The 17,042-nt window shown below is 38.6% G+C and overlaps 1 protein-coding gene across 2 annotated transcripts in view; it reads left to right on the top strand.

Annotated features, from left to right (window-relative positions):
• Nucleotides 2,721-17,042, top strand: part of OPRM1 (opioid receptor mu 1) — a 57,890-nt gene continuing 43,568 nt past the window's right edge. For both annotated transcript variants that reach the window (XR_001296104.2, XM_005684928.3), the window contains exon 1: nt 2,721-3,440. Coding sequence is in view for 1 of the 2 variants with exons in the window: in XM_005684928.3 (XP_005684985.1) it covers nt 3,148-3,440 (293 nt within the window). In the remaining variant the exon portion in view is untranslated. The remainder of the gene's footprint in view (nt 3,441-17,042) is intronic.

A 17,042-nucleotide genomic window follows, 5' to 3' on the forward strand; every position in this document is an offset into this window, starting at 1 on the left:
ATGGATTACACAGCCCATGGAATTCTCCAGGCCAGAATACTGGAGAGGGTAGCCTTTCCATTCTCCAAGGCATCTTCCCAACCTAGGGATTGAACCCAATTCTCCCGCATTGCAAATGGATTCTTTACCAGATGAGCTACAAGAGAAGTCTTAGAATACTGGGGTAGGTAGCCTATCTCTTCCATAGGGGATCTTCCAGACCCAGGAATAGAACCAGAGTCTATTGCATTGCAGGCAGATTCTTTACCAATGGAGCTGTTAGGGAAGCCAATGAATAACTAAAACTGATATATATTTGAAATTCTAGGAAGGGGGAAACATTTTATATTTGCCTATGATCTAACCTAGCTATTACTGAATGTGTTGCTTTGAAGCAAATATTTTTATGAAAAAAATGTATGATATGAATTTTATAGCAATGATAAATCTTGACTGATATGATAAATTTTTATTTCTTTAAATAGAAAATGTAGGCTAAGGAGAAATATCAACAAAATTATAAATATTCCTCATATACAAAAAACATGTTTGTGTACACATATATATGCATGTATGTATATCTTTTGCACACAGACAAAGCAAAAGGGAGACATTCTACTATGCAGTGATTGAGCTTGTCTTGAGGAACCTATATTAAGCTGGGAGAGTAAATAAGGTACACAAAATAGGAAGCATGCATAAAAAAGATGATAGAATTATCATTTTAAAGGATCTTGCTGGATTTGAATTATGAAATAGCTCTAATTAAATGTAATTTTAAAATAAAACAATTTACAGTGTTGTACTTTGATCTTTCTATAATGTATCAATTTATACAATAGGAAAAATATGATTTACCAAGGATAAGAGGTAAACTTCTGTGGTCAAAAATAATCATATCTATCTTTTTCAATTCCAACACCTGGTCCAAAGTAGATCATTAAATATTTGTTGAACTAACTTGGATTATGTTTAAGAAATTTTGCCTATACTAGACCTAGAAGGAGATGAGAGTAATGTAACTTCAAAAATAAAAAGTGAATGGAGCTCCAAAACCTCTGATGGTAGAAAAAGGAAGTTTATAATATTGTTCAGTGTTTATTGGTGAGGTTATCCTTAGAACACTGTTTTAAGAGCAGATCTACAAACTATAATGTGACTAGAAAAGGGGCCAATTTCCTGAAACAACTCAAAGCTACATCTTTTAAGACCCAGTCTAAGGAAACTAAAGTTTAATTTGCAAAAGAGACTACTTAATTATTTTCAAATATATGAAGTATAATCACAATGACTTATTTATTAAATCATTCAATTGCATTATGTATTTCATTTAATCCTGGTAAAAGACATATGAAGTATTATGCATTTTTTTCCACTGATGAGAATGCTGTCACTCAGTCAGATAAAGTAACGTATGCAAATTCCTACAGCTAAAAAGTTTAAGTTACAAATCTAAGGTTCACAAAATGATCTGGGTTTAAGGCAAGGACTTTTTATATTCTGCTAATATGTCTTTCACATAAGTAAGTTTAGACTGCTTCTGTGTATGCTCAAGAGACTGAATAATGGCAGACAGATTTCAGCTGAATATGGGGGAATTAATACATTAGTTCATAGGAGAATAGGTGGTGAAGCATTTTTATTATTCTGTAGGAGATCTCTATAACATTTTATCATTGAAATTATATCCTTCAACATAAAAAAAGATAAAAATACTGAACGTTGGCAAAATTATCTATGATTAGTGGAGTTTACCAGTGTTATGTTTTCCAGACAAGTGATAAAAATAATATTGGAATTAAATCTTCTTTCCAAGCTCTCTACCTCACCTTGATCCCTGTTCACCAAGGATATAGCTTTCTACAAACAACTGGGGAATCTTTAATGATAGTGTTAGTAGTTAAAAGATACATATGCAGACAAATATACCCATGAATAGAAATGAGAATTACTTCAGAATTTGTGTTAACATTACCAAAAAACAAAGACAAACAAAACAAAATTTATTAATAAAGTAGAAGCATTTGTGGATTTAAAAGTGAATTATCAAATTTTAAAGCATATCAATAATCCTTAACCTTGTATGAGCCATTCCAGTTCCAGATGTCTATGTAGTTTTTCCTGGAATGTCTACACTAGAATACACTGAAATAATGTAAACACTTGGTTTTCACAGTCTACTACTGAGAAGCATATGTAGGAAGGCTGGAGATAAAACCAATAATTAATAGCTCCAAACCTATGAGATTTATATATGGAATGTCACCCTTGTCTTTCTTTGACTTTTCAGGATGCTTCAACTCCCTGTGCCTCTTTGTCAGCAAGCTAGAAATTAGATGCAAATAAAGCTTCTGCTCCAGGAGAAATAAGGGAATATGAAGTAAAGGGAATAGGTATCCTCTCTAAAAGTTTGTTTTTCATCTCTTTTCAGAGAAGGAATCACTCTTGTCTCAGGCAGGGTTGAAGGGTTGGAAATTCTCCTTTAGTAAAGAGACACGTGGTGACTTTTTCTACAGACAGAAAAAGTCTGAGGCAAGGAGGACTACAGAAGAGGATTCTGTGTACCCTGCACCAAACCATTGCTTAGGCAGCAGAGACAGAAGAGCTCTGGGGTCTGGGATGTCAGGATGGCGTCAGACCAGTGTCTTTTTCTGTCATGGTACACTGAGAAAACGGTGCTGGAAAATGTGAGGTCAGCCCCCTTCCTTAATGCTTTGCATCCGCCAAAAACTCTCCGTTTGTCTCACTCTCAACCCCTTCCCTCCAACTCCCTTCCGGGTTCTGCCTGTCCTTAGAGGTGTTTGCACAGAGGAGTGCCGAGTGGGGAAACAGAGTCGTTGGATCGCTTTGCGCAAAATCCCCTTCTCTCTCCTCCCTCGGCTCCAGCCTCCGGATCCCGCACAGCTCTCCCCTCCTTCCCCACCGGCGGTGTGGGGCTGGAGCCCTGTCTGTGTACTTCTAAGGTGGGAGGGGGCTACAAGCAGAAAATAATGTCAGATGCTTAGCTCTCTCCTGCCTGACGCTCCTCTCTGGCTCCGCCGGGGTTGGTCGCTGTAAGAAATAACAGGAGCTGTGGCAGCGGCGAGACGAAGCGGCTCACGCGTGGAACCCGAAAAGTCAGGGTGCTCGCGGTTACTCCCAACGTGGTCCCAGCCGGCGGTCAGCACCATGGACAGCGGCTCCGTCCCCACGAACGCCAGCAACTGCACTGACCCCTTCACACACCCTTCAAGTTGCTCCCCAGCACCTAGTCCCAGCTCCTGGGTCAACTTCTCCCACTTAGAAGGCAACCTGTCTGACCCATGCGGTCCGAACCGCACCGAGCTGGGCGGGAGCCACAGCCTGTGCCCTTCGGCCGGCAGCCCTTCCATGATCACGGCCATCATCATCATGGCCCTCTACTCCATCGTGTGCGTAGTAGGGCTCTTCGGAAACTTCCTGGTCATGTATGTGATTGTCAGGTAAGGAAGGCCACAGGGCTCCGGATTTCGGTGGCTAATAGAGGCATAAAGGGTGTTGGGGGGGGAGGACGAGAAAAAAGGAGGTAAAACAGGGGAGAATGTAGAGGTGAAATTAGACAGAGTGGTTGCAGCTTGAGTACAAAAACTTACTTTTCTATTCTTCCCTCCGTTAATAAAGACAGAATCCAAAATTTCAGAAACAGAGAAGTTGCTTTAGTAAAAGCTATAAAGCTCTGGCCAAAAAAAAAAAAGCGTCTATCTTACAGCTTGTTTATACTGAGCCAGAAGGGCTCCGGGCTCTTAACCACAGTGTCCCATAGCCCCTTCAAAAGGAGCTGTGGAAACAATAATTTATGGAAAATAGAAGATAAATTCTAGTTATTTTATCCTTAATTGGGGGCAGAAGGGGCAGATTTCCTTCTCTATTCTTTTCAGAGATGAACCTTGGCAACTTTCCTGCTCCTGCTGATTCCAGTGTATTTGCTGCACCATTGCTGTGCCCTCCTCTTCCTCACTCCTAGAGGACGTTTTTCTGGTGTCTTGCCACAGTAAATGGTGCTGTTTCGCTGTAACATGACAGCTGTGTTGCCGAGACCAGTTTGCAGTTGGCAGCTACAGATCTGCTAGGGGAGTCACAAACTGAATCAGGAATAGATTAGGTGGTTCGGAACTGCAGCACTGTTTTTCAGTGCCCCCAAAAGTTGAAACAAGTCAGAAGTGACCAAAAACAACATAATTCTGGATAATAAACTATTACATAGGAAGTTGTAATGGTTGCTCTAGAGAAATTAAAAAGTGTCTTCATCCAGTGAAATTATTTCAGAAGAGTTTGTGGCCTGGTTTCTATTTGTCCAGATGTTCCAGGTTTATTTGGCAGAAAATATACAGGTTCAATATTAGCTGAGATTGATGTAGATTGTGTTGGTGTTGATGTGCCTATTCAAATCCTACATGTTAATATGGAATACTATGTTTTAACTTTTGAGAAGTATATGATTATTTTAATACTTTAACACAGCTCTTGATTTAGGATTTTCTTCCTACTATGGCACTTCCATGTTTAGCTGCAATATTGGCTTCATCTATTCAGCAAGTATTGTAGGTTTCACTGGAGCTCTTAAATCACCTAACAGTCATTTTCTCCATTATGCTTTCTTTATTGAGGTGGTGCAAGTTGTTTGTAATCGATTTTTTCTGCTTTTTATGTCTGATTTCTTTAATTAATGATTGTTACAGAGTAAAACTAATTTTCTTGATTTTTTGATGAAGAATCATATAAGCAGTTTCTCTGAGTAAAGAGCACCATCTATTGCAAAGAAAGCTAACAACAGAAGGAAAAATGCAGGAAGAGAATCAATGGGAAAATTCATTTTTAAAACATTTACTTTATGTAATTCAATACAAAGCTTCCTCTCAAATATGAAAACTGTCTTAGTTTGCATTTATGATAATAAAAATAACAACTAAATCCCTGCCCATGAAGGGAAAATTTATTCTTTCTCCTAAGAAAATTCATGGACTCATAAGCTTATAGGGCCAGAAGGAAACCTAGAGGTTTTCTAGGCTAGGTGAGTAAAATGTGGCACAGAAAATATAAATTATTTCTCCAAGGACAGATAAGTTCATTAGTTCAATACCATGGAATTGCTCTTAGCCAATGTAATTTTCTGTTTTAGAGTGGCTCATGATTTGAGTTAATTCAACTACAACATTGACAAAGTAGGTTAGATAATAACTTAGAAATAATAAATTAATCCAAATTTATTTCTGTAATCCTGGAGAATGAAGGATGAAAAGAAATTATAAAACCATCTTGAAATTCTGTCATCTAAAACATAATCATTTATGCTTTTATTGCTTCTCTTGGTATTTTCCTTCCTAATTTTTCTCCTTTCTGGTTTATGCTTTTCTATAAAGCAGAGAGCCAATAGAGCAACAACTGGCTGTGGAATAAACAGATTGGTTTTATTCTAGTGCTAAAGATATTACTAGTTGGGTGGTTTTGTTTTAAAGGTATTACCTCTGAACTTTTGATGACTTGGAAAAGGATGGTGACCTTGTCTCTTACTGAGAACATGATATTATGCTTTGTTTTTCTGTGCTTAAAGTTCCAAACAGAATACAGTACTGTTTGAAAAGGCACCTCAAACACCCACCTGTGCAAGTCAGGTGTTTAATTCCAAGGTCAGGTAACCTTCTGGGAATATGACTGTGAAACAGAAAAATAGTTTAGTGACCAATGAAGTAATGAGAGAAGCCTCTGGGGAGTGAAGGAACTATATCTATTTAGCTGAGAATATTTAACTAGACTATCTCCACGCTATGGTTATTTCACTACAAAGTGATCAGTTCACAGATATTATTGCCTCTGTTAAAAAGATGGATATAATTCTGTATCTATTAAAGTACTGAGATAAAATGCTTACTTCCTGCTATTATTCAAAACTCAACAAATACTTTTGAATTATTAAGTAGTTAGGGTTTTCTAACCAGATCAACGTAACATTTATTAGAATGTCTTAATACATTGACTAAACCATGAGGCGCCAATGACAATGGCAGGAAAATAACAACAAAGATACTATGGATGCCTTGATTAGTCATTTTCTACCCTGTGTCTGCACTTTATCATCATCATACCTTCATCAGCAACATTATTAAAGAATATAACTTAAGTATCATTCCTATAGTGTTGTTCTAAGGAACATGAGGGAGAAAAAGAGATAGTCATATACCTAAAGTTTTAAAATCCAGATATTAGATGATAGAATGTTATAACTGTTCATTATCTGAAAGGCTTTATGGTCTTAAAGAAAAAAATTTCTTGTGGGATAACTATATTATGAAAATTACCACAAATATTCTGGAAAAGTTTGGCGATAAAATATTACAAGATATGGCAAACACTTTTTTTTTTTTAAGTAGAAAAGCATAGTTGTATTGTTTTGCCAGGCAAAGGGGGACAGAGTGGGCTTCTGCCTCATTAACTATGTGATCCCACACAGGAGGATTTGATGAGAGTTTTACAGCAACAGTTCAAAGGTCAGATTGTTGATACGATTAGGGCGTGTATAGGGCCTGTAATCCTCCAATCTGGTCTTCAGTGGCCTGGTGTGCCTCTCTGGTTCCTTGAATCTGGGATCAGGTGGCCTTCTCTGGTGTGAAGAATGCTGACATTTTCCACTTGTTGGGATTTTTTTAATTTCTAATTTAATTTAAACTTGTTATTTTCTATTGGGATATAGCTGATTAATAATGTTGTGATAGGTGAACAGTGAAGGGATTCAGCCCATACATATATATATGTATCCTTTCTTCCCTAAATTCCTCTCCCACCCAGGCTGAATGTGGCCATCATTTAAAATGGGATAGTAGTATATTATTGGCAAGAATGTTTTAAAGAAAAAAATCAATCAAAATAATGCACAGTTCTGTACAGATCACGAAGCACATTGGAAGGTCTGGTCCACATTGTGACCATTTCAAGCCATGTGCTGGCTTTTCTTCATTGTCTGTTTCACTTTTCTTCTTTCCCACCTTTGTTGTTCTTTGTTCAGTTGCTAAGTCGTGTCTAATTCTTTGTGATCCCATGGACTGCATCATGCCAGGTTTTCCTGTCTTTCATTATCTCCTGGAGTTTATTCAAAGTCATGTCCATTGAATAGGTAATGCCATCCAACCATCCTCCGTCACCCTCTTCCTCTCCTGCCATCAGTCTTTCCTAGAATCAGGGTCTTTTCCAATGAGTTGGCTCTCCGCATCCGGTGGCCAAAGTAGTGGAGCTCCAGCATCAATCATTCCAATGAATATTCAGAGTTGATTTCCTTTAGGACTGACTGCTTTGATCTCCTTGCAGTCCAAGGGACTCTCAGGAGTCTTTTCCTGCACCGCAGTTTGAATGCATCAGTTCTTCAGTGCTCAGCATTCCTCCCACCTCGGTTCCCTGAAATCCCTTTCCAAAATGGTTTACCTTCACCCAAGCTCTTGTCTCAGGCACTGCAAAGCTCATCATTTCTGTTATTTTATAACTGGCTACTATGTAATTTCTGATTAATAAATAGAGCTTTACAGACTCATTGAGTGTAGGTTGTTGCTAACAATTAGAAATTCTTAAGGAAAATTCTACATAGCCCCAGTCAGAACTACCATGACCGTTTATAAACCAAGCTTTTCCTTTCACCTTTTTTCTGCCTCTGGATTCAGGAAAGGTTTTAGTATATTTTGCTTAATGGATAGGGAGTAGGCAACAGCCATGGATAGTATGCGGTATACTTCTTGAGGTCAGGGTGTTGGTAGCAGTAGGATCTCTGATATGTAAAGAAAGTGAAGGCTCTCTGAAGAGACAAACTACCATCTCTTTCTGCACTGATCCCTTGTTGTATAATAACTGTAAGACTACTCATAACAGGTAAGCTCAAGCAAATGTCAGGGTCCTTGAAAGTGAACTTAAACAACAAACACAAGAAGCATTATATACAAGAAACATCATTTAATGAGCTTGTCATAGCAACTCCTTTCTTTACCCATCCATTCTTGCTTCAGGCCACCTTATTTCCTTCCCCACCAGTACCTCAGTCTAAGAGTCCTTGAACCAAGAAATAAATCCAGAAATAAATCCAGTAGCATAGAAGAAAAGTGCCAATGATGGTTCAACTTCAAACTCTTCAGTGCATAATAGTCCTCTTCTGTAAAATGGGTTGCTTAGACGAACATCTAGTCTAGTTGGTAACTTGTAGTACTAACATTTTCTGTGGTAACTTCAAGGACTGTTTCTCCATAGTTTTTACACCTCTACTATTTGGAGATAAAAAAGCTAGCCGTCTACAACAATAAACGATTTCGCATTCCATCTCACTTCCTTGGATTCTAAATGAGCTCAAACAGATTCTGTCAGAGAGAGAAAATGCTGGGCCGCCAGATGTAGCGGTCGATTAAGACAACGAATGACTCTGAAAGTCACCGTCAAGCCTTTCTTCACCTCCTGGGAGGGAAGAAGCAAAAGGGTAAACAGGAAAAGTGCCATCCTCAGTGTTCCATTTTCCCCACAGAAAGGCACCAGGTCACATGTATGAGCACAGAAGTGGAGAAGGGGAAAAGAGGCCATCATCTCATTACACAAGGAGCCCAAATCATAGGATACTCCCATTTTATGGACCGAGGGGCCAAGGCTAACAAGAAAGGATGGGGTAAAAGTGGGAAAGCACAGTCAGCGTAAGAAGAATTTCTTAAAGGACCCCTGATACGAAGGTCTTCAGAGAGACCCCTGGGAAGAGTCTCACCAAGAGCACCAAGGGCTCCCTGACCTCAAGAATTATGCTGAATACTATTCATGGCTGTTGCCTACTCCCTATCCGTTAAGCAAAGTATCTTAACGCCTTTCCTGAAGGTGTCCAAATGGAGGTTGTTGGGCTAAGGATGCATATACACCCAAGAGCATGGTTGGTAAAGGCAGGGGAGGAGCACATGTCCTTGCCCGCAACTCCCTGGAGACTGTATACTAAGTAGTGGTAGAAAGGATGCTTTCCCTCGTGAAGCCTGCCAGGTAGACCCTTGGTGATTGCCTGTGGTTGAGTCTCAAAGATCACACAGAAGATTCTGATCTGGACCCAGACTTCTCAGATTCAGCTTAAGTTCTGATCTCTCTCTCTCTCTTTTTCATTTTCTCTTTAATTTGCTCAGAAGTTATTTTAATATTGCCTTCAGGAATTAATCACCTTCTGGATGTTGCATTGTAAAACTTATCAGAGAGATTCTACCAAGTCTAATCAAGTAATCTTTGTAAGCCAATGGGGAGGGGAGGTAGGGCTTTTACACAGGATGAAACATGCAATGGAGTATATGAAATGAGAAAAAGATCATTCTATTCTGGACATCAGTTTCTGTCCAGGCAAGAATATTTTCAAGTGCAGTTTCATGTATTAGTTTATCAGTTGGTTATAAGTAGGTGTCCTGAAGTGGTTCAAATAGTAATCCTTAAGATATACTAACAAGTATTAATATAATTTAATGTTGAATAAACTAAACCAAGCTGATCCACTCACTGTTTTCAAAAATGCTATGTATTAATTTCTTTTATACCTTTTCTTTACTTTTTCTATTTTCCCTCATGACCTCAATACTTCTTTCTTCTATCAAAATTCTTCTTCTTCAAGTCCCAACTTAAAACCATTCCTCTTTGAAGCCTCCTCAAACTACTCTTACCACCAATTTCCCTGAAGTGTAGTCCATAATAAATGCTACTATGTGAAAAATCTGCATTTTCTCATAAGTTTATCAAAATAACTGATACTAATCCTTGAAAACTTGATCTATGGTTGTAGATCTGTGTTAGCCAAAAAGTTCAACATTTCAGACTTGAATAACAGGACTGCATATATTTAAAATACTCTGTAATCCAAAGTTTTCAGCACAGCAGATATTCCTCAGATTATTCAAATGTAAAGCTTAATTCAGAAAATTCCCTTAATTCATTGCCTTGTTCATGCATATTTAGCCTTTATGACTTGAGCTATGAAAACTGATCTGTACCAATGGATTGATATCAGCAAATAATAACTTCAAATAAAATGCATATATATCTACACATGAGCCCACAAACTTTGAATGGGAAATAGATTGTTAGTCTTATAATTTACCTACAGAAAGTCAAATTTAGTGAAAAAATTAAAAGTTACTATAATCAATTCTCATTTTTCATGGTAGTTTTTTTTTCCCCCTCTATGAATTCACTTTACCTACTGAATTAGAGAAGACTGAAGCTTTGCTTCTAGGGGAAATATGGGGGAGGATCTTGTGAGCATACAGTTACATTTTCATCAACTAATCAATACATAATGTTCTGTTATGTGTGTTCCTATTAAAAGGCATCTTATTTAATATGTATTGTTGACTCATGGGCTTTGAACATATGACCAACACCTCTATAACATCTGCATGAAACTTATCTAAGATGTCTACTCTCTCTGTCAGGCACCTCGCAGTCCTCTTGTGTTTAGGACACGAATAGCACTTCAGCACTACATTTGGGGCCATTTTTTAAATTTTTATTTTATATTGGAGTATAGGTGATTAACAATGATATGCTACTTTCATGTGGACAGCCAAGTGATTTAGTTATACATATACTTATATCTGGACTTCCCTGGTGCCTCGCCTGCAACACGGGAGATCTGGATTCAATCCATGGGTTAGGAAGATCCCCTGGAGGAAGTCATGGCAACCCACTCCAGTATTCTTGCCTGGAGAATCCCCATGGACAGAGGAGCCTGGTAGACTATAGTCCACAGGGACGCAAAGAGTTGGACACGACTGAGCAACCAAGTACAGCAAACACATACCTACATCTGGGGCTTCCCAGGTGGCGCTAGCAGTAAAGAACTAGCCTGCCAATGCAGGAGACGTAAGAGATGCGAGCTCAATCCTTGGGTTGGGAAGATCCCTTGGAGGAGGGCATGACGATCCACTCCAATGTTCTTGCCTGGAGAATCCCATAGACAAGGAGTCTGGTGGGCTGCAGTCCATGGGGTCACAAAGAGCCAGACACAACTGAAGCAACTTAGCACACAGCACACTTACCCATATCTATTACTTTTTCAGTTTCTTTTCCATACAGGTAACACAGAATATCGAGTTGAGTTCCCTATGTTATATAGTAGGTCCTTGTTCATTGTTTTCTATAGAGTGTACTTGATATTTATATTCAACAAAGTTTAGAGTAATTTTTAAGCCACAAAATTCTTACCTGTTTTCAATAGAAAGCTAAACTGCCTATAATTTAATGGCTCCAGATGTATGAATTAGCCTGGTCCCTCCACTCTGAAAAGGGTGAGAATGCACCAGTGAAGTAGGGAGACAATTCTGGAACCTAAAAAAATCTGTTTTATACCAAGATGTTTTCATAAGCCAATGTAAAGTTTGGGTTTAAGTGATCCCAAGGAAAGAATTCACCTTATTTTACTGCATTTAGATGTACACACCACCCATCAGATAGAGGGATGACCTCACAGTCTAGACCAGGTGTTAAAAAGGTTTACTGTAAAGGGCCAGAAAGTAAATATATTAGGCTTTGTTTCCACATGGTATCTGTTACAATTATTCCACTCTGCCGCAGTAGTCCAAAAGTATCCACAGACAAAATGAAAATAGATAGTCATGACTGTGTTCCAATAAAACTGTATGTAGACACAGAAATGTGAATTTCCATATAATTTTTGCATGCCCCAAAATATTATTTTCTCAACCACTTCAAAATATAAAACTACCTATAAACTTATTTTTGGTTTTTGTTATTCTAACTAAAACAGATGTAGAAGGCAGACATGGAAAAATTTAGCTTCTAAAATATTTATCATTAATAACAAAAAAAGAATGTATTTTCTAATAGCATATTTAATAATTTTACCTAATGTTTTATGAATATAATATTTTGAATTTTATGAAAATCCATACATTTGATTATCAGAAAATAATCATGCCATATGTTCTTTTGTTGACTCATTTTGCAAGAATAAAGTGATTCTTCTTTCAGTACAAAATAATACAAACCTTTCTTTTGGTTTACTTGATTCTATAATGCAAATTTTTCCATAATAAGTGTTACCAAACTACTTCCTTATAGCACCCTCAGATTAAAAATAACCAAGCTAATTATTATACATATAAATAATTAAAATACAAATTACAAATGTAAAACCATTCTGACAGAAAACCATTTTTAGCTGACAAATTTTGCCCACAAGCTGTCATTTGCCAAACTCTGGTACAGATGTACTGAATAGAATTCATAGTCTTGCAGTGGTCATAAAAAAGAGCATATCTTCTTCTTTGGCAAATTTGATTGCACTTTGTTATTTATTAGATGGAAACAAAGCATTTGTTAAAATATCTAGTACCAACTTGCAGTGTTTTTCGAGAAGAAATATCAGTACAAAATGAGGTTTCATACAAATCAGCTGAGCCACAAGGGAAGCCCAAGAATACTGGAGCGGGTAGCCTATCCCTTCTCCAGTGGATCTTCCTGACCCAGGGTCTCCTGCATTGCAAGCAGATTCTTTACCAACTGAGCTATCAGGGAAGTCCCATACAAAACAGAAAAGCTCTCACTGATTTTTTGGAAAGAGAATACCGCTTTGTTATGACAGAGGATACTGTTTTTCTGAAACAAATATTGAAGTTGGGTCAAAGAAGTAATCACATAGGACCATCTCCATGTCACCCCAGTGGCCATCTTCAACTCCTAGTCTTCATCTAACCCAGACAGTTTACAATATCCATTACCACTCTTGGCCAGGGATTAAGGAGTAAGTGCTTAGAAAATAGTAGTTCTGAAAAATTACCATCTATTAGACATGCTTTGTGGTTATCTTCAGTTCAGTTCAGTTCAGTCGCTCAGTCGTGTCCAACTCTTTGCAACCCCATGAATCGCAGCACACCAGGGCTCCCTGTCCATTACCAACTCCCGGAGTTCACTCAGACTCATGTCCATCGAGTCATTGATGCCATCCAGTCATCTCATCCTCTGTCACCCCCTTCTCCTCCTTCCCCCAATCCCTCCCAGCATCAAAGTCTTCAATGAGTCAACTCTTCGCATGAGGTGGCCAAAGTACTGGAGTTTCAGCTTTAGCATCATTCCTTCCAAAGAAATCCCAGGGCTGATCTCCTTCAGAATGGATTGGTTGGATCTCCTTGCAGTCCAAGGGACTCTCAAGAGTCTTCTCCAACACCACAGTTCAAAAGCATCAGTTCTTCGGCGCTCAGCCTTCTTCAGAGTCCAACTCTCACATCCATACATGCCCACAGGAAAAACCATAGCCTTGACTGGACAGACCTTAGTCAGCAAAATAATATCTCTGCTTTTGAATATACTATCTAGGTTGGTCATAACTTTTCTTCCAAGGAGTAAGCATCTTTTAATTTCATGGCTGCAGGTTATCTTAAATCGGTGTAATTTTCTAGGCCTTCTCACAATATTTTCATCTTCAGTCATTTGAAGCTTTCAGGAAAAACTGGAACTGTCACCTGTAAATTCATATCAGCTTCTTAGCAGATATGAAATCTGTCCTCAAAGACGTCTGTACCTGCACACACATCCACCCCCATGCACCCAGGTGGTGACTGGCAGCTTCATCTCCCTCCACCTCTATTTAGGCATTTTGAAGCACAAAGGCTCGTCACTTGGAATTTTTTCCTCTTCTTCCTGACTTACATAACTTGATCATTTTTTAAAATTTTGTTTTTAGCTGTTTTCAAAAGTCACTTTGAAAAGGTTTATTGACTGTGTTTTTAAACTTAGACTGTCCAGCCGGATAAAGAGGACTAGGGGCAGCCTAGGTGTTCTGCAGTACTTGTAATACTCTGGCTTCCTGCCCTTCGTTTTGCTTAATCATTTCCTAAAATTCCCTGGAATCTCTTCCTTGTCTGATTTCGCATCGTTAATTCAGTCCCCATTTGTATTCCAATGACTGCTTCTTTGATTACTTGTGCTCAGAGAAAACTTTCTGGAATGTCCAGGAATTCTTTAGATCAGCAGGGTGGCCACTAGGTTCAAGTCCACAAGGAGAGCCAAGTTAAGGAGGGTTCCAACTGGATGAGTAAAATAGTCTAGCTGAAGAATGCTACAGTTCCCAGAATTTATGTGAGATTTTCGGAGCTAAATTCTAGTGAGAAACCCAGGCAGGATAAAATGGATAATCAAATTTGAATCTCCTTCGAGTTAACTCATGGAGCATCTGAGATATTGCAGGAACCCTTGCAACACACTTAGACACCAAGAAGATCTCTCAATCTTCTATTCCAGTGGTTCTCAATACTGATCGCATGTTAGAATCAACTATGAAGGATTTTTTTTAATGATTTTAATTATTTATTTATGGACTTATTTTGGCTGCACGTGGGCTTTCTCTAGTTATGGAGAGCTGGGGTTACTCTTCCTTGCTGAGCACAGGCTTCTCACTGTGGTGGTTCCTTCCATCACAGAGCATGGTTTGAGGGTGCACAGGCTTCACTAGTTGTGGCTCACAGGCTTAGTTGCCCCATGGCATGTGGGATCTTTGTTTCCTGACTGAAAATCGAACCATGTTCTCTGCTTTGGCAAGTGGATTCTCAACCACTGGACCAGCAGGGAAATCTAGAATCACCTGGGAAGGCTTTTAAAAAAGAAAGAAAACCCATTTCCACCTTGGACTAATTAAATTAGACAGTCCGGGCATAGCTCCTGGGCATAGATCGATCTAAAACTTTCCCTGATGAGTCTAATGAGTCTAGTGTACAGTCAAGATTGAGGTGCACAGATCTGGATGTCTATTTCATGGAGGAGAAAACAGTCCTGCTGGGCAAGGAGGTTTAAGAGATCTGTCCATATGTTTGATTTCTCTGAATGTTAAGAAGCTGTTTATAGAATAAATCTTAAATTAAACTACCTCCCTGAAAAGCAAAAGCCCAGGATGTCTTAAAAAGCTCCCTGAAATTGACCAATCGGCTCCATTAATAATAGGCATTCTAGCATGGACACAGTGCTAACCTTAGGACGAGGAGACTCACGTTTGAATCTCTGCCTCTCACTAGTTATCAGAGCCACAGAGCTTCCCTGAGTCTCACTAGTTAACTTTACCAAAGGAATGGTAATCACATTCAACCTCACTTGGAGTTTAGGTCCAAATTAGATAAGATATACGGAAATGTGCGGTAAATTCTAAAAGTGCTATATAAGAGCAAGAAGTTTAGTTATTTGCTTCCGTGGTGGCTCAGTTAGTAAAAGAATCTGCCTGCAATGTGGGAGGCCTGGATTTGATCCCTGGGTTGGGAAGATCCCCTGGAGGAGTGCATGGCAACCCACTCCAGTATTCTGGTCAGGAGAATTTCATGGACTGTATAGTCCATGAGGTCGCAAAGAGTCAGACAAGACTGATTGACTTTCACTTTCCCTTTCCCTCCCTCTGGGAATTTCTTCTCTTCCCTCCCACTGGGTTCACTCATCAGCATGCAAGAGCTCAACATTCACTCAGTATTCTTGCCTTCTCATAAATCAATCATATTATTACACTCTGAAACACAGCTTAGCCTTTTGGAATTACGATTTCTGCAGAGGTAAGGCAAGGCATTGCATGGGGTCCCTGTTGTCATTCTTTGATTCATTCCAATGCCCTGAATTACTCTAATTTCATTTTGTTCGCACTAAGATGATGTGAACAGAACTCTAAGGACATTTAACCACAATTTACTCCGCTCCCTATTGATTAGCCTCTCTATGTTATATAAAAAGTTTGATAGAGAAAAAAGACACAAACCAATTATTTTTTGGAAAAAAAAAATCTATTTTTAACTTAGATGTTTCACATTTCAACTGGTATTATAGTCAAAGTGTCTAAGGAAGAATCTAAGTCTAAACACAGACTTCATATGATGAAACTCCTTTTTATTCAGCAGAATAGTTTATTTGAATTAGAAAAAATAACTTATAATAGTGGTGTCCTCTGAATACAAGCTTTGAAAATTTAGAAATTTAAAATAACATCTTTGCAAAAAGTCCTGGCTTCTGTTAGAGTCTGACTCACTAATCACAGTAAAATAGGTGTAAAAATGGAACTCTTCATGGAGGATGCATTAATGATGGTACAGTGAGTCTGTGTGAATGTCTATCCCTAACACCTTCGTAATAGATTTTTCCAGGACTTGCAAGGCAATGCCTGTCAACTTTTAAAATCAGAGCAGTAAACACTACAAATAAAGCAAGCACAAAGTAGAAAATAATATCTTTGAGATCTACAGTGTCCCTGAAAGCTGAGAGTATTCCAAGTACAGAAACTGTAGGGGAACAAGGAGATCAATGAAAGAAAAGGCCTTTGCTTCTGAGCAATTTTTCACTGAAACACTGGGTTCAGCGCCAGCGAAAGTTTGAGCATATTGTGAGGGAATATTAAATGCTAATTGAAAAATGCTGCTGGCAATATAACCTGAATATCAGACCCTGATTGTGCCTGCCAAAAAGAACAAGGGAAATTATTGTCAACATTATAATTTCATACTTACTCAGTCCCCATCAGTTCTAAAGAGGAAACCACATGGGTTGAATGAAATTGAATATGAGCATGCTTCTGGTGATGTTGGTGATCCAAGACCACTAAGAGGTGTTATTAAAAGTAGGCAATATTGATCCTTCAAACAGTCTTTTCTTCTAATGAGAAAAGAAAGCTTATTTAACTACACTGCAAAATAAAACTTATAAAGAATATGAATATAGACAGGGAAAAACATTGTAAACCAAACTAATACTAAAGAAGATGAATTTGAAGCTCATGTTTGCTGAACACTACTTCCAAAGCACCCTCTTTGAGGCTCCAAAATATACCATTGAGAAAAATAGGCTGAGTTCTCATGCTCTGTTGCTCAGTCATGTCTGACTCTTTATAACCCCATGGACTGTAGCCTGCTAGGCTCCTCTGTCCATGGGATTTTTCAGGCAAAAATACTGGAATGGTTGCCTCCTCCTGGGTATGGTCCCAACCCAGGGATTGAATCTATGTCTCCTGAATTGGCAGATGAATACTTTACTACTGAGCCACCTGGGAAGCCCAGATCAGGTTCTACTTATCTCTAAAAGTACAG

This window comes from Capra hircus, chromosome 9 (assembly GCF_001704415.2).
Source record: "Capra hircus breed San Clemente chromosome 9, ASM170441v1, whole genome shotgun sequence".
Classification (NCBI taxonomy): Eukaryota; Metazoa; Chordata; class Mammalia; order Artiodactyla; family Bovidae; genus Capra; species Capra hircus.